At 29.9% G+C, this 23,145-nt stretch overlaps 5 protein-coding genes across 8 annotated transcripts in view; 2 read left to right on the top strand and 3 right to left on the bottom strand.

Moving 5' to 3' along the window:
- The window catches only part of LOC130449670 (F-actin-uncapping protein LRRC16A), a 33,058-nt gene extending 25,866 nt beyond the window's left edge, over nucleotides 1–7,192 (bottom strand). For 2 of the 3 annotated variants that reach the window (XM_056787624.1, XM_056787625.1), the window contains exons 1-3: nucleotides 6,947–7,135; nucleotides 6,250–6,347; nucleotides 1,011–1,061 (exon numbers count right to left, since the gene is read on the bottom strand). In XM_056787624.1, the coding sequence (XP_056643602.1) occupies nucleotides 1,011–1,061; nucleotides 6,250–6,347; nucleotides 6,947–6,983 (186 nt within the window). In that variant the 5' untranslated portion in view covers nucleotides 6,984–7,135. Of the gene's footprint in view, nucleotides 1–1,010; nucleotides 1,062–6,249; nucleotides 6,348–6,946 lie in introns of all 3 variants that reach the window. The other variant, XM_056787623.1, reaches the window with a different exon arrangement.
- On the bottom strand, nucleotides 2,751–6,121 carry LOC130449671 (DNA/RNA-binding protein KIN17). Its single transcript, XM_056787626.1, has one exon. It carries the CDS (start codon nucleotides 6,027–6,029, stop codon nucleotides 4,881–4,883), a length of 1,149 nt encoding a protein of 382 aa, XP_056643604.1. The 5' UTR covers nucleotides 6,030–6,121; the 3' UTR covers nucleotides 2,751–4,880.
- A 1,031-nt stretch (nucleotides 7,193–8,223) lies between the features above and the next one.
- LOC130449676 (ubiquinone biosynthesis protein COQ9, mitochondrial) lies at nucleotides 8,224–15,757 on the top strand. 2 transcript variants are annotated; one of them, XM_056787631.1, is made up of 5 exons: nucleotides 8,224–8,494; nucleotides 11,717–11,997; nucleotides 12,063–12,275; nucleotides 14,281–14,490; nucleotides 15,619–15,757. In XM_056787631.1, exons 1-5 carry the CDS (start codon nucleotides 8,449–8,451, stop codon nucleotides 15,652–15,654), a joined length of 786 nt encoding a protein of 261 aa, XP_056643609.1. In that variant the 5' UTR covers nucleotides 8,224–8,448; the 3' UTR covers nucleotides 15,655–15,757. The 2 variants fall into 2 exon arrangements, with proteins under 2 accessions (XP_056643609.1, XP_056643608.1); XM_056787630.1 differs by having other exon boundaries at nucleotides 8,273–8,494; nucleotides 14,281–15,757.
- Nucleotides 8,610–10,430, top strand: LOC130449673 (glomulin). Its single transcript, XM_056787628.1, has one exon. The coding sequence runs from the start codon at nucleotides 8,651–8,653 to the stop codon at nucleotides 10,355–10,357; it is 1,707 nt and encodes a 568-aa protein (XP_056643606.1). The 5' UTR covers nucleotides 8,610–8,650; the 3' UTR covers nucleotides 10,358–10,430.
- Nucleotides 15,758–16,506: 749 nt separating the features above from the next.
- LOC130449675 (suppressor of cytokine signaling 7) lies at nucleotides 16,507–23,022 on the bottom strand. The gene is made up of 4 exons (XM_056787629.1): nucleotides 22,497–23,022; nucleotides 22,230–22,343; nucleotides 20,535–20,764; nucleotides 16,507–20,103 (listed from the first exon to the last, which is right to left on the bottom strand). The coding sequence occupies exons 1-4, from the start codon at nucleotides 22,800–22,802 to the stop codon at nucleotides 19,743–19,745; spliced, it is 1,011 nt and encodes a 336-aa protein (XP_056643607.1). The 5' UTR covers nucleotides 22,803–23,022; the 3' UTR covers nucleotides 16,507–19,742.
- Between the last annotated feature and the right edge of the window lie 123 nt (nucleotides 23,023–23,145).

Here is a 23,145-nt window from a genome sequence, read left to right on the forward strand (position 1 = left end):
GCTACATTTGCATATTTAAATGAGACGAGAAAATGTGTAAAGATAGATGAATCAGAAAAAAAACTCACTCGGTGGTATTACCAACATTAAATGTCAAAAATTACTGAATGCGACGCCAAGCTAGAGCCGATTAACTTGCCTCTCCACTTTATATATCTCACCATTTAAGTATTTAGGTTTATCTACTTAATCTTTTAAGTTGCTCCAAAATTATACAACAGGTAATGCCATCTATTTAAGGCAAAGTTAAAACACTAATTCATAATTATAAAATCGCTCAAAAAAGGTCGTTTAATTGATGCGAAGCAATGCTGAAAAAATTCTAAGTAGTTGAAAAAACGTCTGTAAGATCTTGACAGGCGACGAATCATGGATTTATGCATGTCAATCCGAAACTAAACAACAATCGTCTTTCAAGACGAGCCAAATCCAACGAAAGTTTTTCGCGCACGAAGAAAATAGCTGGCCATTTCGCCACCGTTCCATTAGAGCAACTTAGAACGGTCAATTATGAATGATACACCAGAATTTGTTTGCCAGAAGTGTTCGAAAACCAATCGCAGAAACAAAAATGTTTTGGACACTCAAAACATCGAATTGATGGGTCACCCATCGTATAATTTTTGTTTGGCACCTAATGATTTCTTCTTATTCCCGCAGATTAAAAATAAACTGCAAGATCAACGTTTTTCTACACCTGAAGAAGCGGTTGATGTTGATCTTCAATAGGAATGGAAAAATACTTCGACAACTGGTTTAAACGTATGCAAAAGGGTATAGATCTTGTTGGCGAATCTTTTCAAAAACAATAAAGCCGTATCAAATTATAAATATATCTCAAAACTTACGTAGCAACACTGGTATCATATTATTTATATGTGGCGACGACGTTTTTTATTTAAATATAAAATTATATACATGGGGATATCCTAGTTTAAAATTATTAAACAATGGTTGCTTTAATTTGAAAATATACTATTATATCGATAAGAAATTATTCAAAAACGTACCTTGGTTGGCACTTTTGCTGTAAGTAATAGTATTCGGCATGGTGAAAATACCTGTAAGAATAAAAGAGAGTAATTAAAATATTAAAACATCTTTATGTTAGATTTCAAAATTTCCTAAATGCGTCATGTGACAAACAAAATTTTTGAAAGATTGTATAACCCTCGTTTCTGAGTTATAGACATTTAAAGTTGCGAAATCAGAACTTATATTTAAGTATATTTTCTAAATTGTACATTCGAACATTATGAATTTGTAATGGATGATTACGTATGTTCATGTAGTGTCTTTGACGGAATAAATAATTCTACACTACTATCTGAAGGCCAGAGATGGCTCATGTTCAATGGTTAACAATGCGTAACTTTTACAGGGACAATCTGTACTATTTAAAGATGGCAAAAATGAAATTTTCAATCGATTTTTCAACAAAAAGTTACTCTTTGTTCAACTCGGTAGAATTTATGGTTTAGGAGAAATGTTGTACATGCCGTAAATAGACATTCTGAAGAAAATTATCGTAAATTGTAATTATTCATTGAAAATACTTATAGGGGATATAGAAACACAAAAGAAATTATTATTTATTTATTATTTATTATCAAATAAAAACAAGAAAAAACTATAATCAATGTTCGAAATGAGCACTTTGCACTTCTAGACACTTCCGGAGTCTACTATCGAATTTTTAGCATCAACTATCGGAACACCTTGTATAAGCTCTGAAACGCATCACGAAATTTTGGCATCAAGACCCGTAAGTTCTGATTTCGCAACTTTAAGGCCTTATAACTCAAAAACGAGGAGTCGTATGAGAAAATTTTGTTTATGTCACAGCATTATTTTCACGTCATCTGCTCACTACCGAATTTTCGGCATCAAGACCCGGAAAATCCTGTATAAGTTCTGATTTCGCAACTTTAATGCCTTATAACTCAAAAACGTTGGGTCGTATGAGAAAAAATTCTTGAAAAAATTTTGTTTGTCACAGTATTATTTTCACGTCATCTACTCACTCTGGAATTTTTTTTATAAATCAAGGCTATTGTGACACACTACAGCTCAAACCTTTGCGACCAAAAGATTTTTGGAAAATTTTTCATTTATCTCCAGGTCATTTATTCAACATGTTTTTTTTAAATACATTTTATTGCTACTCCACCCTAGTGAGGGGCGATAACACCCTGAACATTAAGTTCAAATTTATCAAAAAAATAGGTAAGTTTGGGATATACCATCACACCATTTTCTTCTTAAAGAATTTTACATTTTTTTAAATTTTGATGTGAACGTAAAATTATTTCATATTTTTCTTTTTAATTTGATGTTAGTTTTGTATTGAAAAGTAATAATTTGGCACAATGTGTAAGTAACATGCCATTCGAACTGTTACGTTTTTATTACAATATTTTAATATTTCTTAGTTCACTTATAGTGGTACAGTAGTTACTGATTTATTTATTTTAACGTTTTTGAAAAATTTAGTTTGTTATTGACTTCCCACTCAAGTCTACGAATTCGATGAAACCCAGTGCCGATTCTAAAACGTCCTCTATCTACATTTTTCAATGCCAAAATAGGAATTTATGCGAAAATAAACCTACACAATTTGCTCGAAATAAAAAGAAAAAATAAACCCACAATATTTGCTTTAAATAGAATTATCAAAGATAATTGGAAATTTGTTGGGATCATGCATTAGGTAAGGGTGTATTTATGAAAAAAAAAACTAAATACGTTATCTATCCGAAGATTATTTTATTTCTATTAGAGTTAACTACCTACTACCTAAATTTAATATTATATTTTGGGTTTGCATTATCGATTTTAGTTGTTTGTTATGGGGAATAGAATCACTTTTACATTTTCAAGTTAAACATTACAGCATTTTTCCAATTGATAGGAGCATGATGTCCAAACAATTGGATTATTTCCAGTTCTTCCATTAAAATCATTTGAATTTGATTTCAAAAGACTTTAAAATGTCTGAATTTAATGCTTCTATCAAAATATTTATTTAATTAATCAGGAATTACGAAAAAGAGTGCCATTAACCTGTATAATTATGTTAAAATTAAGTTTCATTTAAATAACAAAAATTGGAGGTACATTGTACCAGCACACTGTATAAATTACAAAGAATTTTATGAGGGGAAAGTTTGGGAACATAGGAGTACAAAATTGAACATTTATTATATATAAATATTTAATAACAAATATGTATTACATTTCAAATGTCATAATTTGTTAGATGATATAAATAAATAAAATTCATGAAAAAGAAGATGGGGCTATAATATCAGTATCTTTTCATCCTATAAAAACTAAAATTGATAGTTTATTACACACTCTAATATTGGGAATCACCAAACATTTTGTTTAAATGCTGCTCTGGAATAGGAATAGTCAGTGAAAAAGTATTTGGGATCCTTTCAAATAAAGAAACAAATTGGTAATTTAACTATCTTAAGGACTACCATTGGTGGTTTGGCATACATCTTAAAATCCCAACTAATTAATCGATGAAAATTTTCATCATTTTCTCTTTGACAGAAAATATGAGGGTTACTACTAAGTTTTTAGATAAGGCAATACTGATATGTCAAATCTTTGCCTTCATAAAGTTTAGAATTTTTAATGGTGAACGAACTCAGAACGTGTTGTCATACAAGTGCTATTTAACTAACCTAACTTGTTTACAAATATTTGAAACTTAGTCAAAAAATGAATTCGCAAACATTTTCATGAGATGATTTTCTATACAGTAGTGTGCCAATCAACTCGCTTTGACTTTTGGTGATGAAGCACCATCTCAAGTCACCGCGTTTACTGAAGGTCATCCAAAATCTGCTGGTGTGTCAGAAAACATAGATACTGTGAAGTTCAGGGTTACTTGGGCATTAGATCCACTCGCATACATTCAATATTACAACATATTGGCTGTCAAAAAGATTTGTTCTTGTTGGAAAATGCATAATTTGACCATCGCTCAAAAAAAGCTCGAGTCAAAAATTGTTAACACATGAAGAGCTTCAAAGCAAATAGTCGCATGTTTCAGTGGAATAACTAAACATGTCGTCACTATTGAAGCGTTTACTTCAATTGGAATGGAAAAAATGCTTTGACAATTGGTTCAAATGGATTCGAAAATGTATTGATATGAATGGAGAATATTTAGAAAAATAATAAAACCATATCCAATTATAAATATTTGTTTTTTTGTCTATCTCAAAATTTGTAGCAACTCCCATATAATGTGGTTAATTTTATCTAAGTAAAAAAATATATGTCACATTAGTGTCCAACAGTTTTACCCAATAATTCCTTTCATAGGACCACAACCTTTCATAGACTTCCCAAAAAGTCATCAAGTCATGGTCATAAAAAAGTGGGAAAACAAGAAAAAATCAGAAACATATAAAAAGACGCCCCAGGTCTGAAAGAATAAAAAAATGTTTCCCTATATCTGGGAACTATCACCTCAAGAACATGGAAGAAACTCTCAACAGCTCTTGTGTGCCAAAGACCTTCTTTGTGGGTGCGAAGCAATCTATAAACAAAAACAAAGGTACTTACATTTAAGCTTTTTAAAGCTATAAGAGGTAAGCCACATAGCCCCCAGACAGGTAACTCACTTTACAAAGTCGTTGCTGACTGGAATACAGTCCGGGGTACATAATAGATCAAAGTGTGTGACAGATAAATTCACAACCTTACACTCATCTAATCTAAATCTATAAGATAATTCTTTGTAGGAATTTGTATCAGAAAAACAGATTACCCAATATAAAGGCAAATAAACAGGATAGTATTCCTGTTGATAGTTGGAATTTTAAATAAGATGTTTTTCTATGTATTATATTGATTGATTATTAATGATCGTTTAATTTACATATATCTTCATATTGTACCCCTTTAACTTTTCTGCCCTTCAACAACCCACTGTAGATCTCTATTTCAACACAAAAATTTTTTTCATCCACACTGCACAATGTAGCAGTTTCTCCTCTATAAGCACCATTTACAACTTTTACTAATTTTCCTAAAGCTGGTATCACAGTTTCTAAATGTTCTTGATCAATTTTCAACTTTTTACCACTGTCTAAGAGTTTTACAACTGCCACATATTTATCTATAACTTCTTTAACTATTCCTTTTTGCTTATAGTATTCTTCACCCAAGTTTCTTGTAATTACTTTTACGATTATATTTTCAGCAATCCAATAGTCTTTTCTATTTTGTTTTTCTCTTTTACTCTCTTCTAGTTCCCTAATTTCATCTAGAGCAGATTTTTTCTTGTCATCAAGTTTCCTCTTCTTTGATTCTGTAGGTACTGTAGGGGGAATTTTAAAAATATTTTGTGGGGTTGGTGTTGCCTGTTTATCAGTTTTCAACTTTATATCTAATTTCAAAACCTCTTCTTCATTATCTCTGACTAATTCTGTATATACAGGTTCGACAGATGGCCCTTGTTTTTGGGCTAACCGTATTTGTTTCTCTACAAATTCCATTTGTTTTTCTTCATCATTTTTATCCATTTTTTGTTTTTTCTTTTTCATTTCTTCCCGTTCTACAGTTTCAGGACTCCTATCAATATAAGTTATAAACCAACCTTTTTCTGTTTCATCTACAACAGCTTGCCCTGTTTTCCCTAGCCATTTAACGAAACCAGTTAGGGTAACCCATCTGGTACCATTCATGTGTACATGATCTCTGTCATGAATGTATTCCTGATATACTTTATTTGCATTAACTCTCTTGGTTCCAAATTGTCTGCGGAGTATTTCCATATAGCCCTTCGCAAATTCATATGAAAAATCATCTATGTATCGTTTAGAATTATCCGCAAATAAAAGTAATTGCCTTTGATGTGATTCAGATGTGGTGTGACATTTAAAACCATTTTCATCTCTGCACTGTTTTTGACACATCTGACAATACCATCTAAGTTTTTGAAGACCTTTTGCTTTCATTTTATTGGCAAGGTACTTAGGAGTACCTACTTCCGCCTTTTTACCCATTTTATTCGATTATTTTCGAATAACTGAGAATCACTACTTAATTCACAATAAACTTAATCACTGAAGTGAAGTTAGGTGCATTAACTTATGACAGTGACATTTTTCAATAGTGCCAACATAAAAACAAATTATCACTAAATTTAAGAGGATAGTTCAAAAATAGTTAACTATTGATTATATTACATAAAGGAATAAGTTATAAAAATACAAAATGACTTACCAAAACTCTGTTTTCAGTCTTATCACCTTTGGTTTCCAGTCTAACCACATTTTTGAAAAGAATTTTCACCTTATTTCCAACTGAAGATTTAATACTTTCTGTAAATACAAAATTTTGCTTAATTGAGCATGTGAATTATAATTAACACTAACAAAATAATTCTACTAGCATTGGAATATGTTTTTATTTATATGTGGTTATAAATATTCAACAGGATATTTGAAACGATGTATTTATCAATAATTGATAATATTCTATGAACACAGTAACAGGAATTGAAATAAAAAATAGTATGCATAGAATTTTAAAATAATAGTATATATTTATTTGTGTAATTGTTATTTACTTGCTGTTTGAATTTTTAAGCCCTGTTCAAGGTTTCGGATTACGAAATATTAAACAAGAGGTCATTAGGTCAATATTATCAAGTTGGAGATACCAATTTTGTTTACTAATTAATTCTTGGAATAATTTGTGCCTTATAAATCGAGGCTTCAAAATCAGATTATCTGTATGAGTCATATGTATATAATGAATTCAAAGACTATCATAGATCATTTATATTCAGAATTTTATTACATTTAGATAAGATAAACAGTATAATAATAATTTGCTAAATTTTTGTCATTCTGACACTCCCCTTTGCAAATTACAATGCACAAATTCAATTAATTTGTCAAAGAAAATCTTCACTCACCATTTAAATCTTTAGTAAGCTGTGACCTGGTAGACATAATTTATACAAACAAAACACATACACATCTAATTATTTGATATTATTAACATTTTAATTGAAAACACCTCAGTTTTTTCTCTAAAATTACTGTCACTGTCATTTCCAAACTTCAGGATGTTAGTAGGTTTTTGTGTTTTGGTGAGCCCTATGTCACCTACGCCTTCTTTTGATTGGTACAAACTGCAATATCTTAGTAAATTTTGCATCAGACTATTACAGTTGGCTAAATGGAAGTGTATACAACTACAAACATACGTATTTGAAGTATGAGTTCTGTATTTATTTTTTAAATCGACATTTATAATTTATTTTCGTGATGAATCCTCTTGATTTTATATTTATATTATATTTTTGATAGAAAATCAGTTCAAAATAACAGATAAAAATTGTTTCGTCTTAATCGAAATACCATTTGACATAAATTGATAATGACCAAAACAGATCATAATGACAATTTTTTACCTGTTATTTTATACTGAATTTGTATCAAATAAGACTTAAAGTCGAGAAGATCCATCTTGAAAACCAAATTAAAACGTGTAAGACGTAAAAAGTTCAAAAAATGACATAATTAAAAAATAATGCTTCAGAATTCCGACAAATGAAATTCAACAATAAACTTCAGCATGTGAAGTGTAAAATTTATATATGGGTTAAGTTACGTAAAAAATAATGAGGTATTATTTGAAGTATATACTGGAATTGAAAATTTTTTAACTTGCTATTCACTATCTTCTCCAATATGCACTGCACGTAATGTAGAATCTGATTAACTTTGTAATGTACTATTAATGATTTATATATACCAACCAAATGGTCTGAATGAAATAAATTTTTTAATTTGATAGGCCATATTTCAAAAATACAGGAACATGGACGTCACCATTTTTATCTTTCAAAAATTATAAAAAAACTAATTTTATATTATATATAAGAGACTAAAATCAAGATGATTTAAAAACATAGATTAATTTATTTACACATTAGGAAGAAGAAACAGAAAGATACTGTAGGACATAGTATAGAATCGAAAAGAATTGTGATACTAATTATATTAAAAAACCTGTAATAAAGTTATTAAATGAGAATAGAAAAGGTAGTAATATATTTAAAAGTTATTATTTATTCTTTACATAATTAACCGTTCGATTGTACCATTATACACAACTTTAAGTAGTAGTGACTATGATAGCGCTAACTTTATTTTTCTAAATATGACGTTGTGTTTCAAAATAACCAATCAGTTGTTGGGTTACATATCATTCAAAATGTATACATGTTCTTCATTGGCAGTTAGAGAAAAGAGGAAGGAGAACTTCTCGATTTTTTACGCAGTGTAGGTGTTGGATGACTGAATAATTGACAATTTCAAGTTCATAATTTCAACCAAAATAAAATACTTGAAAACGAATGTGGTAGTTAAATATCAGATGACAAAAATTGGTTTATACTTCGTATAGAAGATGTCTTTTGTGGTTGTTTCTATTTCTAGAAGATTTAATGTAAAAAGTAAGTTCATCATTTTATTTCAATCATTTTAAAAATAGGGGTATTTTATAATTTTTTTCCTTACACAACACAGGATTCGTAGTTTTCGAAACAAAAAATCTCTTTACAGACTCTGGAATTCGCTATTATTAAGTGGTGAAGCATATTGAACTAATCATGTCCGGAGAAAGTGATAGTGATTTTGTGAAAAGTGTAGAAGAACTACTGAAATCTGGTCGTACGTTAGAAGCAATTTCACTATTTCATGCTAAAGAACATACAACCAAAGTAAAAAACAACTCGTGGGATCTTGTTCCCGTTCTCAGTAAACATTCAGTGACTTATACTGAAGATGGGAATATTAATGCCGAAGTATTTCAGTGTTGTAAAGAGCTTTTAAATTCAATAGCAGACATCTCGAATCCTGAAGAAGCTTTACTCCAATTCATTGAAGAAGTGGAAGAGAGTGACAATGATATTAAATTTGTTATGATGTTGGATCCATTAAGAAAAATTTTAATGAGGATTCCAAACAAAAAATTAATATCTATCGCTTGGGGATTTAATGCTGTACATAATTATTTGAAAAAGTATCCAGTGCCTGAAAGTGAAAACTTAGAAGGAAAAGAGAAATTATTACTGGACAATTCAGAAGAAACTCGTAATATCAACAAATTGTATATAAATCTTGTACAATTCTATCAACTGTTAAAAGATATGTTTCCAGTAGAAGATAAAAATAGTGAAGAGAAAAAAATTAAACTTGAATTTTTGATAACATTATTAGGAAGACCTTTGGTTTATTTAGATATAGAAATTTTCAATGCTATTAAAAACAGAGCAAGGATTTCCTCAGAAATTTTAGTTACCCAAGTTTTTGAAATATGTCGAGATCCTGTAGCATTATTACAAACTAAAGATGACAATACTGATTGTGTTTATAAATTATGTGATTTAGGTCTAGCTTCTTTATACTATCAAGTATTTGTTGAAGAAATATGTATCAATGAGATACCCAAAGTTTATGAAGCCATATATTTTTGTCAAAATAGTTTGCATCTAGTTACTATTCTTTTAAATACTAATCACCAGATTGTTATTGAGAAAGGTCTTAAATTAGCAATGAAATTATTGCAGCATATTCGTTATAGAAAACTCTCTTACCTTTTGTTAGATTCTGAAGATCACAAAAAATTTTTTAAAGCTTTATTCAACATTATTATTTATAATGAAGTTGTGTCTTTAAGAAAATCAGGTGTAGAGGTATATAAAACGTATTTATTATCATTTGAAAACAAAGGGTTTTACTTGTTAGTTAATAATTTGATATCAGATATAACTCATTCAAGTTTAAGAGGTTATACAATTACTTTGTATAAAGATCTAGTGTATAGAGAATTTTCCACTAAAAAACACTTAAATGAAATGTCTTGCTATGTAAAAGGTAACAAACTATTCACTTTACTAAAAAAATTTTGTTTTCTGGACAAAAAAGAGGAGAGTGACTTAATTGAATTATCAGATGAAATTATAGCTACTTTAAACCTTTTGAGATATTTATCGATAAGAGATTCCTCAAATGAAACAAAAATTTGGGATTTCTTTCCTATTCTCGAAGAATCATATTTCCAGCATTTAAGAAAAGGTATAGATCTATCTAGAGCTCATTACAAACTGAAAATTGAGGAACTACGTCTGAATAATTCCAATAAACCAAATATTGACTCTGATGTGAATGTTATAGTAAAAGGCAAGAGTTTATCTAAATTAAGTGAAGAAGAGAAAATGCAGGTTCTAAACTCATCTTTAACTGTTTTTGATATATTAGATAGCCTTCTGTGTAGACTTAAGGAATGTATTGAGGTTGAAAGAAAAGTTTCTTGATTATTTTGTATTGGTATGAAATTACTTTATAATCATTAACACTTTTGATAATAAAGACTTCCACAATTTTTAATTTGATTTTAATTGTTTTTAAATTGGGACCATTTTTTATTAACCAGTACGCTCTTAAAAATGAGATTATATAATACTGAATTATGTGTAGTAACATTTACACAGTTGATTTAGATTTTACATTATGTACCGAATATAAATTAGAAATTGAGATGAATATTTTCTTCTCAGTAAAATATGCTGTGGATAAAAATACAAACAGATACCTATGGGATATGGTGTAGGAAAAATGTTTTGAAAATACTAGATGAATTCAAGAAAACCTAAACGAATGTTCATGCAGTTTTTCCCAATAGATATGAGTGATTCATAGGGAAAGGTTCAGATAAATAATTTGTCCAGATTTTGTGTGAGTTGGTTGTATCACGATGATAGTTTTTGAAAGTGAAACCGTCAATGAGCTTTCATCAAAAAAGCTGCCTAGTACTTTTGAATTATAACAAATCAATGCATTTGAATCTATACTCAATGGTATATATCTAAGGATAGCTCAACTATTCTATATCCTTGAAAGATTGTATGGCTGGTCCGTGGTTTATTTTAAAAGAAGTATTGCCTTTTATGAATTTGTTTGCAAAATCACACGAAAGTGGATTTATCAAATGAATTTTTAACAGAGTTGGGATTTAAATCACATGATTTAAACCAACTGATTTTTTTTTTAAATAATCATATGAAGGGGTAAGTTAGAAGTCAAAATTAGTTGATTATTGTAAAATCTGTGCAATCATTTTTTATAGTATTTTTACCTGATGGAACATACAGTAAAGTTTTTAATACTTTTCGATAATTTCTGCTAAATAATGTATTATTCCAAAAAAAAATGTCACAGACTCTTTTTGGTTCAAAATTTGCCTTACAAAAATACAATTTTGTATTATCAAGTAAACTTTATATAAATAGACTACAAATGAAACAGCATTCTTAATCCTCATAGTCGGAGTAGAGTTAAAATTCTTCATCTGTCCAGTTTTTTAACATCTAAAAATGATATCCTCTGATAAGAATATGTTTTGATATCAGGAAGCTCAACAAATATAAGATTCAAATTAATCTCATTACAATTTTGGGGTTGATTGTGCCCTTTTCAGATCTCCACAGTTCTAAGAACTCTAATATATGTGTTAGTTTCTACTATATCTAAACTCTTAGAGTTCTCCCCGATAAAACAGTGCGACAGTGCCACGTGAGGAGATTTAGCATCGTCTTACTGAGATCCAAATACCTTTTGCATCCACTGGTTTTTTGTAACATCGTTCTAATGCAGATTATATTTATTTTTTATAGATGTTAGTAGAGTATGGTCCTCAACTCGTTTATTTTCATCTACGACATCTTCAGATCAACAAAGTGATGGTTGTTACGAAGAAGGTATAAGGGAGAAAATTTTAGAGGCCTCATTACCATTTGTACCAGAATATGGTTGGTCTAAGGAATGTATCAGTAAAGGAGCACAAAGTATTGGTTACCCTGGTGTCATACACGGAATGTTTACGAAGGGTGGTGGAGATTTAATTCATTATCTACAAACTAGTTCTAATTCTAAGTTAGTTGAATTTTTAAAAAGGGTAAGACTAGCAATATATTAATATAATTTTTTTAATTATTGACATGTTAATTGGTGCGTTTTTAGTATCAAAATGAAACTCAGGATAAGCCCATTCCTCCTGCGGAGTTTGCTGAGAGAGCTATCCAGCAACGTTTAAGGATGATTGGTCCCTATATTGGAAAATGGCCTCAGGCTATAGCTATTATGTCTTTACCCCCTAACGTACCTAATAGTTTAGCAACATTGTTAACTATGGTAGACGATATATGTTATTATGCAGGTGACAGATCAGTAGATGTAAGTATTGCAATTATTATTTGTATTACAAATATGTCAATTCTAATTTGTTCAAAGTCTAAACAATTTTTATGTTGTTCTTATTTGTTGGAGTAACGTTTATTGAAACAGTGACGCAGTATTTTAATTTTTAAGGGCAGTGGTGGCGATTGGACGTTAGAAGTGGGGGGCAAGGTAAAATATAAAACCGAAAATGACTTTGTAAGAGATTGTTTCAAGTTATAGTTTGATTTTTGCATCTACAGAGTTTTACTAGAAGATACGAGGAAAATTGAATAATTGTAATTGTGATAGGTTGTTTAAATAAGTCATCGAAAGAATATAACTGTTACATACAAACGAAGGACGTATAAATAAGAAAAAATAGACAGTAGGCAGTAATCAATTGTACATGATACACGTTTTCTCTAAAGTGTAATTGCTTTAAAACAATTCTAAATGTCTTAATTTCCGCCTGACTTCAATTTCCATGCATTCCTCTAAGTTGTTTTTAATCACATTATTTTCAATGGCTAGTGTATTTAAATATTGTTGGGGCATAAAATTTCTTAAATATTTTTTCTTGTGCGTTTCGAAACACTGGAAAATCGTTCTGCCGTTTTAGTGGATGCAGGGATAGTCACAAACAGTTGCAGAAGCTTGAATAAATTAGGGAATATATTATGATTGTGAACATTTTCAGACTTGAAGCTCTAAATGGTGCTCCATTTTTGAATCTACATCAATTTCAGAGGCTAAAGTGTCATTTTCCATACCAAACGCGGAATCCTCTACAAAACATGTTTCTTTGATGCGGTATTTACAAACTGAGTTATTTGTCGAAACCGTCAACAGCAATTCTATGTTACAGAGTAGAACCAGTTAAGTTTTTTTTCAAATCGTGATATAATGTTCTCACTCGGTGTATCTAACAGAGAATAGTGAAACGTTTTAAAAAAAATAGGCTTGAAGTGAATCATATTCAGGACGAACATTTTAAAAGAAGGTTTACTTTTGCTTTGATCTGTCGGCCCCTCAAATCAGTGTCTTTTACAAAAATCAAATGCTTCAGTCAAAAACTTTTGGCACTCTTTTTCTTTTCTTAAACCGTTTATCATGATTATGTATGTACTTTGATGTTAGTTTTTTCAATACAAAATTATACTTGATTATACATGTGATCAAAATCCATGAGCATCTCCACTAGTTTTCTCAGTAATGTTTCTTTGTTTTTATATGTCTTATTAAAACTATATTTATTAACTAGTTTTATTTATTAGTACTTTCATTATCAAGTACAAGCCACCATGTTTTTTATCACTGTCCACTTTTCTTCTTTTTTTATATCTTGACAGGACCAAATGTATTGTGTCTTTGTTACTTTCTAACTTTGAAATCTAGTTGACTACTGGTTCGAAAAGAGCTGTGGTACTTTTTACACGCACCCAAAAAACTTCGTCATCCAATAGAGACCCATTACATGACTAGCCTCTTCATCTCAGCCAAAGTTTGACGATTTTCTTTACAAGCAGACATAGGTTGTGAGCAAAACAAGTGCGAACCCCAACAGGTAGTAACTGGTAAAACCAAATTCTTGGTACAGTTCTATTCTTTTACTGTATGTAACAAATTTCAATGATTGCATTTAAAAGCCTTTTTAGTTCCTACAATTTCATAACAGTAACTGAGCTAAGAGAGCCATCAGCCGCGACTTGCTACAACATGTCCTGACACCTTTATAAGTGTTAACAATGAGTAACGGTTAACACTGTTGTCAGATTTAACAAACTGTATCTAATATTACATAATTGTATTACGTTTTTTTCCGTTCCTACTGAAAAGTCCCCAGGGAAATTTTATGTCTATCCATTACAAGTGTGCTGTATATCTACTAAGTGTTGTTGGACAGCTCGTAAACTTTCATATCCGCTACTAAACCTTATAGTTTTCCCAGAAAGGGGGACGACGACTGCCCCCCTGTCCTTCCCTAATCTCCGCCACTGTTCAAGTGTATTTTTTGTTTCAGTATAATTGGTATTTGAGAAGAATAGGAATAGCTGGTGTGTATAAAGCTACCGAATTGTATATGATTCAAGATAAATCCGAGAAATTTCAAGATACCTGGATATTTCTCAATAAAAGATTACATGAAGCTGTACAATTACACGATTTGCTAATTAAATCGGAAAGCGGTACGCAAATGGCAAAAGATACTGTTCAATCAGTTTTTATTACGGTAAGTTTGACAAAATATTTACAATTTGTTGGAATAATGTCAAAAAAAATCGTAAATATTTATTTTTGTACCTTTTTCTAATCCTTAAAGCGTCTTATCTACTTTATTTAGCTCGTCAATCTTGATAAAACAAGATTTAAGTTTTAAAAAAAGTCATAGAAGACCAAGTCTGTTGAATACAATGGCTACTGCATGGTTATGATTTTAATTATATTTTCAATTTATTTATAATATAAAGTGAAAGTATGGAATATAAGATGTGGATATTAAGTTTTGTCTTACCCCGCTAGGAATCTCCGTTATTTTAGACGAAGATGAAAAATCCTCGAATCCTTCAATTTTTATTTTAACCGAGGTTTATTATAAACATATTAAAAAATTGTCACCCCTTTCACCAGCTATCCTTGACAACTATCCCTTCAGATGTTTTAACTAGCAAGGGTGATACTTCGTTGGAAAGGATTTGAAAAATAAAACTCAAAAATGTATAATTTTTAAATTTCGGATGAAAAAGACAGCAATTTATTTTTCAATTTTTGAGTATCGCACCCTCCGTTGCTATTAAAAACTATGAGGAGGTAGATGTTAAGGGTAGGGGGTATTGTGGATTGAAAAATGTAAATATTTCAAAATCTATGATTTTCTCTATGAAGAATGCCTATTCAAGATATGGCGCAGCACAAAAAGACAAAAAATCACTAGATTTACTAAAAAAAAGAAAACGAATTAATTAGTTAAATTAAAAATAAATAACTTGGTTGGTGTATTATACTTGTAGTTTCTGAAATAAACATTCATCCTCATAAAAGTGTAGTAAATTCATAAAATTTCAACCGGGAAAATGTGAAAGTCAAAATTCAAAATTTAAAAATTATACATTTTTGATTTAGGCTTTTCAAACCCTTTCAGATGAAGTATCCAATGTTTTTTCAAAAATTTGAGGAGGTAGCTGTCAAGGGAAGGGGGTATTTTGCTATGTTTATAAAACACCTCGATTAAAAGAAAAATGACAAATTCGAGGATTTTCCATGTTTGTCCAAAATAAAGATAACTGAAACCAAACTTTATGTAATATTTATACAAAATGTGTTTGTTTTGTTATATATTGTGAAATATTTAATTTTTTAGGCTCGCAATATACTAGGACTCAACTGGACTAGATAGAGAAATAATTTAGGAAAAACCAGTTAATATATTTTTATTTCCTCTCTTTACCAAAATGGATGTGATTTTTAGTATTATTGCAATAATTAAAAATTGAGTTTTATTTTGAGAACTTTTTATTTATTACAATTATAATTCAAGAAAATTGTAGTTTTTTAGCCTTCCTTGGAAAAAATGAAACTGATGAAACTGTATGATAGTGCAGAAAACAGATAATAGGCATTGGACAGTATAGTTATGAAAATCTACTAAAAACATATTGGACTAATCATCTGATACTATTTCATGCTAAACAACACTTCACAAAAGAAAAAAACAACTCGTGGGATCTTGTTCCAGTTCTCAATAAACTTTCAGTGACCTATACCGAAGACGTGAATATAAATGCTGAAGTATTTCAATGTCGTAAAGAGCTTTTAAATTCAATAGCAGATATCTCGAATCCTGAAGAAAGAATATATACATAAGAACTTATTCAAAGATGAGTGGGGACATTATAGGGTTGATTTGAAAATAAATCAGGAGACAAAGCCTATTTTTTGCAAGCTTCAACATTTATCATTAACAAGTCATTAATGAAGAGTTAGATGATTATTCAGACTGGAACACTCCTTTAATTTCCGTTGTCCAGAAGACATGTAAGCTCGGAATATATGCTGATTATTATTATTATATATATATATATATATATATATATATATATATATATATATATATATATATATTTGTTAAATGTTGAGCATCCTTTGCCTAGAATAGAGCATTTACTTGCAGCTTTCGAAAGTGGTGAATGTTTCACTGAAAATTTTAAAAATCAGCTTTCTGAAGAGACAAACAAAATTATGTCGGAACACGCCCTAGGAGTATTTAATAATTAAATCGGTTGTCAAATGGTACCAACCCAACTTATAGCATATCTCAAAAGATTGTAGAGTAGGTTCTCAATGAAAATATTGTGATAACGATAAAAAACAGAATTTAGAAAATCTAGACCTAGTATTAAGGAGAGTGAGGTCTTCCGGTTTGAAGCTAAATCTATAAAAATGTTTAAATTTAAAATAAGTATTTTATTATTAATAAGGAGGGCTTGCGCGAGAATCCGGATAAAGTCAAGGCAATTATAGAATGTCCTAGACTTCAGAAGTAAGACTATATAAGCATGATATAAAATCAAGGTAATTATGGAATGTCCTAGACCTCATAAGTAAGACTTAATGTTGATATTTTGAGTTATTATGGTGAATCATTACATTATTAAGAAATAATGTAACTTGGGCTATTTGAGCGAGTGCTTTAGTTAAATCTAAAAAACCATGTGTTCTGATGTTAGTCTAGTACATTATGATCCTGATACTTTGAAGTTGACACGTGATGCCTCATTATTGTCAAGGAGAACCAACTAGTTTCGCCTCTAGAGTTTTTAATAAGCTTGAGGTGAAATATTCGGTTATTCGTAAAGAAACTTTAACTATTTATTGGTCGGTAAATAACTTCTACCAGTATCTAATGGATCGCCAGTTAATTATTTATTGTGCAAACTGCTAACTCGGACATTATGGTAATAAAGTTGAAGAACCAAACAGCAGAACATTATTAAGGATATAAATATATAGATATGTTCTTTGAGAGTGGAATTTTTAAATACGAAATTTATCCATATATTAAAATCTTTTAATCCAATTTCTTAATTAGTAATAAAAATGTATTAACAAAAGAAAGTTTATTTTTTATACAAAAAAATCGAATTTAAAATTTCGGCTTCGGTTAATGCAAAACAAAGCGTCAAAAGTGTAAAATATTTGGTATTTATGATTTACTCTAGTAACAAAATATGTGCTACATATTTATAATAATGATCACGAATTGTCAAGGCACCATATTATGTATAAAAGTATATACAGGGTTTCGTAAAAGAGACAATGAAAAAAAAAGATTCTTACCTTGAGTAAGCCGTATAAACATACTTTCAAATGATTCAAAATTTTCATACACCGAAGATTTTCTTTTAGAGAGCGAATTTGTTTCATATGCCTTACTACATTGCCTAGTTGACAGCAAAACGTATCTAAGTAGCCTTCCCTGACAACATTTCACCTCAATGCATCAAAAGGGCTTTAGAAGAACAGGACATGAAAATTCCTATTTGAAAATAGGGCAGAACTAAACGGAATAAAGTGAAGGGCTGTCCGTAAAGCGGAGTCTTACCACTCCACTAGTATTGTACAAAATTTAACTAGAATCAGCAGCACATTTACATTTTCTCAGGTTAGCCAAACAGCCTTGAAGGCTACTGAGAGTACGTCCAAGATAGCGTGGAAATGTAAACAAAATATAAGGACTAACTAATAGAAATAAAGTAACCATAATGATGTTATACAAGACTTTTAAAAAACCCTGTATATGTATATAGAAGAAAATATTTACAATAACATTTATTAAAATAAAACGATGATTGATTACATGAAGTTTTCTTCATTTCTAAAAATAATTAAGTAAAAAGAAGTCAGTTTTTTTCAAATTGTCAAATCATCACTTTTTTGACTGAAAAATATATAAATTTTGTTCGAAAATGTATAAAAGTTTTGTCTTTTAAAAAAATATACCTAAAAATGGTATAAATCATTTGATTTCTGATTTTAAATTCTTTTCTTGTTATTTTAAGAAATGAAAAATTACTTTACAGTATTAATTCCTATTAATTTTGTTTGTCTTTTGAAATAAACTTTGTTGGTTGAGTTCTAGTCAAAAACAATGCCATGAAACAATCTGCATTGACGTTGGTCAGTTGAAAACATTAAATCACCAACTCCTTGTGAATTTTAGATACTACAGCAAGAATATAAGTTAACCAGTGCCTAAAGCTACATAATATATCGAACTAGTATATGAGGAGCCTAGAATCAAAAACCGTCAAGTTCATATTTTTTGAACGTGAGTTTGATATTATTTCTTATAGATTTTTCTATACTGAATTCAGTACAACTGTTATTTTGTAGCAAATTGAAGAACAACACTATTCTTAAGACAGAAGAGTATAAAGAAGTTCTGGGGAAACATGTTAAGAGTCACTATCCCGGTTAAAGTCTGAAAATTTGAATTCTAAAAAAGTTCAAAAAAACCGAACTTGTGGCACTTCAAGTTCAATTAATCAAAAAGAAATATGCTAAAAAAGAACAAGAAGAAAAATAACATTCTGGTCTAGGGTGAAATCTTTTATAGAACTGAAACTTGTCAAGCGAAATCTGTCACAAAACCAAGAGTTTAATATGTCTCACATAAACCCAAAAGCCATAAACAAGGGGGTTAGCCTTAAGGCTGCTAAAATACAGGATGTTGCGAAACTGCTAACAAAACACTTTGGACAAGGGTGGAGAAAACACGAGACATTAAAATTATATCCCGATTGGGAAAACCAAGAAGCCGAAGGTCTTAACAATGAAGGCGAAGATCTCAACAATGAAGAAAATGAAAACATTATTGTTGATGAGGAAATTGATACAGATATTGTGTGATCTAGTATAACAATAAAGACTTTGTTTATTTTTAATAAAATATTAAATTACAATTAGTACAGCTTTTATAGCTCAATCCCTTTGCAGCCTAAGTTTATTTTTCTTTCAAATCCCGTAAAATCCCAATCTTAGTATCAAAATCCGAAAAGTCCAGATATTGATTTTAAATTTTTCTAATTATTTATGAAACCATTTTGGGGATCTACATCATAGACGATTTATAATTTTTTGCTAAAAAAATCAATAACTTCTTATGATTGGTCTGTTTGTGACAGTTTTTCCACTTTTCCAAAAATTTCTTGAGATGGACTTGGCGGGTTTTGATTCGAGGCGCCTCATATAACTACTAGTGTTATTGATTGAAATAGTCAAAAAGAAAATTTTGATTTCTAATAATGTGGTATAGAAAAACGAGGAAAAGTTAACCCAAATCAAATTTGGAAACTCTTTCAAAAGACTAACAAAAGGTTCGTTCATATAATTTGATATAGATTCCATAAAATTTGAAAACTTAAGAATGAGAATTAAAATAAGTACTCAGCATCTCCATATATTATTCGATTATAAAAAAAAAAACTAAAAATAAGGTCCGTCTTCTTGTAAATATTTCACTAACGATACAGGCAACGGTAATTGGTCCATATCGTTAATAATGACGTACTGTCTGATAACGAAACGAGCTAGGTACTTTAACGACGGTACCTTGTCGTACCTAGATACGGGTAATGTCAGTCTAACGGGAAAATTCGGGTGAATTTCATCTTTTGTTTTCGTGTAGCAATAGACGCCGTGTTTTGATTTCGATATTGCATCTTCTACAAGTTCTACGATACTGTTATAACCTACTTGATCAAATAAACTGTAGCCTGAGTTGCTGTAGTCTATCCGTGAATGGAGGATCTTTCCAATGTTCCGAAAACTCATTGTGAATAAATACCTAAAATATACTTTGATTAAACATGAAAAGAATAATGAATAAAATATATAAACAATTTTTTTTTGTAATTCAAAATATGATATTTACAAATAAAGTGGGTGAAAAATCAGTACTGGAACTTGACTCTACTGTACAAATTTTTAATACTTAATAATTCAGTCAAAGTACCTTCATATATAGGGTTTTTAATTTCAAAAACTGATTATGAATATTTGTGTAACAAAATTGAAACAAAAATTCAGATATACACTCGTAAAAACGGGCAGTCAAGAACCTTTGTGCACATAGGCCTCCTGATTAGTGATGTGGGCCTGGCAAATGCCCAATGGGCTAAGCACTTAAAAAATCATTGACAAAATAGAAAAAACATTTGATGGGAAACATAACATACTGATTGGTATTGATATTAATAACAATCTTAATTTACATACCTATCAGAAGTGGAATCACGAACAAGAAAAGCACCATCTGGTGACTCTTTAAGTCTTTCCTCAGCCTGAGATCTGGATATTGGTCCCCAATACCAGTAGAAATTTGAAAGATTTGCTATTTCATATTTTGGTATCCTACCATTTTGTACTTCTGATAATAATTGTGGAAAATTTCGTCTTCTAGGTGGTATCACAGGAGCAGTTGTGCTTTGGTTATCTTCTATCAATGCCTATATTATATAAATTTTGGAAAAAAATGCTACAAGTTCATGAAATAAATACTGCATAAAATGATATAATATTAGAGAGGCATTCTAATGCTATGTATTACTTTTCGTAGATAAAAATATTTATCCATTTATATTGATATAATTTTTCTGTTAAATTATGAATTGATAAAAAAATGGCAGAAGTTTAGAAGCACTTATTAGACTAAAATCTCAAATATGAAGTTCCTTAAACAAAATGTTTTATTTGCACAATTTGATTTGAAACCTTTTATCCTTATGCCGTCTAAGGTGTTACCTATTTTTTTTCAAGCTTTTCTGCACCTGATATATATTTCATTTCCTCCATTGCTTTCCCTTTGTTACCTCTTATTTTCTTTATTTGGTCAAACTTATCTCTTCTTGGTTTATGTTTTATTACTATTATTATTTGTGCTGTTGGTATTTTGACTTCTCCTAAACTTTTCCACATTCTCTTTTTATATATAATGCCAAAAGTCATGCTCAGATCTATGTATGTAGATCTAATTATTTTCCTTCCCAGATTTTAGTTCCGTTATTGTCTTCTAAGTATAATTTTATTGCTTGATTGTCTGGTTAAAAATCTGGTTGCCTTCTAACCTATTCTGCAAATATTTCCTTAAGTTTATTTGATTTATATATGAATTTAATGGAGTTGGAGCCAAATATATCCACTGTTTTGACTATCTTTGTATCTCTTGTTTATTATTCAATCTTCATTTTTGTACAGCTACATTTTGCTTTTAATTCTTTTTCATATCTAAAAAATGGACTTAGACTGTCTCCTTTTTTCATTTATTTTTTGTTTATAAATTCATCCAATCTTTTTCCACATATCTGTATCTGGCATCTTTCTGTTATGTTTGTTAATTTTTATTATTAGTGTTGTTGGTATTCTGATTTTTCCAAAGCTTTTTCACATTCCCTCAATATTTATTGTGTTAATAGTCAAGCTCACATCAATGTATGTAGATCTAATTATTCTTCTTACTGGATTTCTTTTTTTTATCTTCTAAATCGACTTTGAGCCAAACATATCAATCTGTAATTCTCCCAATCCTCTTTTTTGAGTTTGAGTGCATGTTCCCACTGTTTTGGAATCCCTCATGTTTTTCTTTCTTCTTTATTTATTTCCCAGCCATTCTTTTCTTCTTTATTCATCCATATTATATTTTCCTGTGTTATTTCATTCTCTCCATAACTTTTTCCAGTTTTTTAAATTTCTTTTTCACCTTGCTTTTTGCTTATTTCTTCTCTGCTTTATCTTTTTCCATGTTATTTTTTGGTGTAGTACTATGATACTTTTTGTGTCAAATTGTTTTGCACATATTACTAAAACATCTATTTCAGTCTTCATCTGGTTTTCTTTTTCTGTATTTATCAAAATATTTAGTCTTAAGTTCTAAATAATATATACATTTGGAAAAAAAATTGTGTGTGACTTTACCTGCACTGGTAAGCATAAAGGTGAATCGTCGTACTGAGGAATAGAACTATCTCTCCTTACTGGTTCTAGTAAATATATATTTTCTTTAGGAAGCACTGTAGTTGCTAGTGTCACCTAAAAAGGAGTACAGTGTTTACCATTGAATAGTTTATCTATCAGATATATTTATTCCAGAAATAAGCGGTTGCCTAAATCAGACAGTTACATCAAATTTACTCATTTCTTTACAGCATTAAATTTTAAATGATAATCTATCTAAATACTTACTCTACTGTTCGAATTTGATGAGTTGGAATTGGTGGGAGCCAGAACGCTATTTCTATTAGTGTTGCTACTAGATCCTCTATTTTTAAATGCGTTTTTAACCCTTATGTGCATCTTGATAATACTTCTTCGAACACTGTTACTATTAGGATGTGCCATATTATCTGCACTATAAGATGTAGTACCTCTCCTATACGCAACATGCCCATCGGAAATACTATTATGAATATTATCTGTAGATCTTCTTCGTATACTCAACTGCCGTAGGCGTGACAACCAATTGTTGGTTTTATTGTTGGAGTTTGCCATACCTCAAAGAAAACAATAATGATCACTATAATGAATATGGTACTATCTTTCAGTCATCGTTCACGAGTGGAACACCGTCAGGGGAAAGTCCTAGCAATTAAAATTAGATAATTGTCTCTCATAAACTTTAAACTAAATTACGGAACCAATTTACTTTTTGATTTTTCTTTCAACAGCTTTGACGTTTCTAGCTTTGTTATGTCAAAAATCTTCTTTTAACAAAGTCTTCATTCACCTAGACCTTGTAACCAGTCTTAATTATTAAAGTCGGCCTGTAATTACATTCATTGTTCAAATCATTCACAACATGTATATTATTAAATATTTAATATGTACGAATAAA

Source organism: Diorhabda sublineata, chromosome 10, assembly GCF_026230105.1.
Source record: "Diorhabda sublineata isolate icDioSubl1.1 chromosome 10, icDioSubl1.1, whole genome shotgun sequence".
NCBI classification, from domain to species: domain Eukaryota; kingdom Metazoa; phylum Arthropoda; class Insecta; order Coleoptera; family Chrysomelidae; genus Diorhabda; species Diorhabda sublineata.

Coding starts and splice junctions, on each gene's coding strand:
- LOC130449676 (XM_056787630.1), top strand. CDS start 8,449: ATGTCTTTTGTGGTTGTTTCTATTTCTAGAAGATTTAATGTAAAAA. Junction 11,998..12,062: donor TAGTTGAATTTTTAAAAAGG/GTAAGACTAGCA, acceptor GTGCGTTTTTAG/TATCAAAATGAAACTCAGGA. Junction 12,276..14,280: donor CAGGTGACAGATCAGTAGAT/GTAAGTATTGCA, acceptor TTTTTGTTTCAG/TATAATTGGTATTTGAGAAG.
- LOC130449675 (XM_056787629.1), bottom strand. CDS start 22,802: ATGGCAAACTCCAACAATAAAACCAACAATTGGTTGTCACGCCTACGG. Junction 22,344..22,496: donor CATCAAATTCGAACAGTAGA/GTAAGTATTTAG, acceptor ACTCCTTTTTAG/GTGACACTAGCAACTACAGT. Junction 20,765..22,229: donor CTTTATGCTTACCAGTGCAG/GTAAAGTCACAC, acceptor TATATAATATAG/GCATTGATAGAAGATAACCA.
- LOC130449673 (XM_056787628.1), top strand. CDS start 8,651: ATGTCCGGAGAAAGTGATAGTGATTTTGTGAAAAGTGTAGAAGAACTA.
- LOC130449671 (XM_056787626.1), bottom strand. CDS start 6,029: ATGGGTAAAAAGGCGGAAGTAGGTACTCCTAAGTACCTTGCCAATAAA.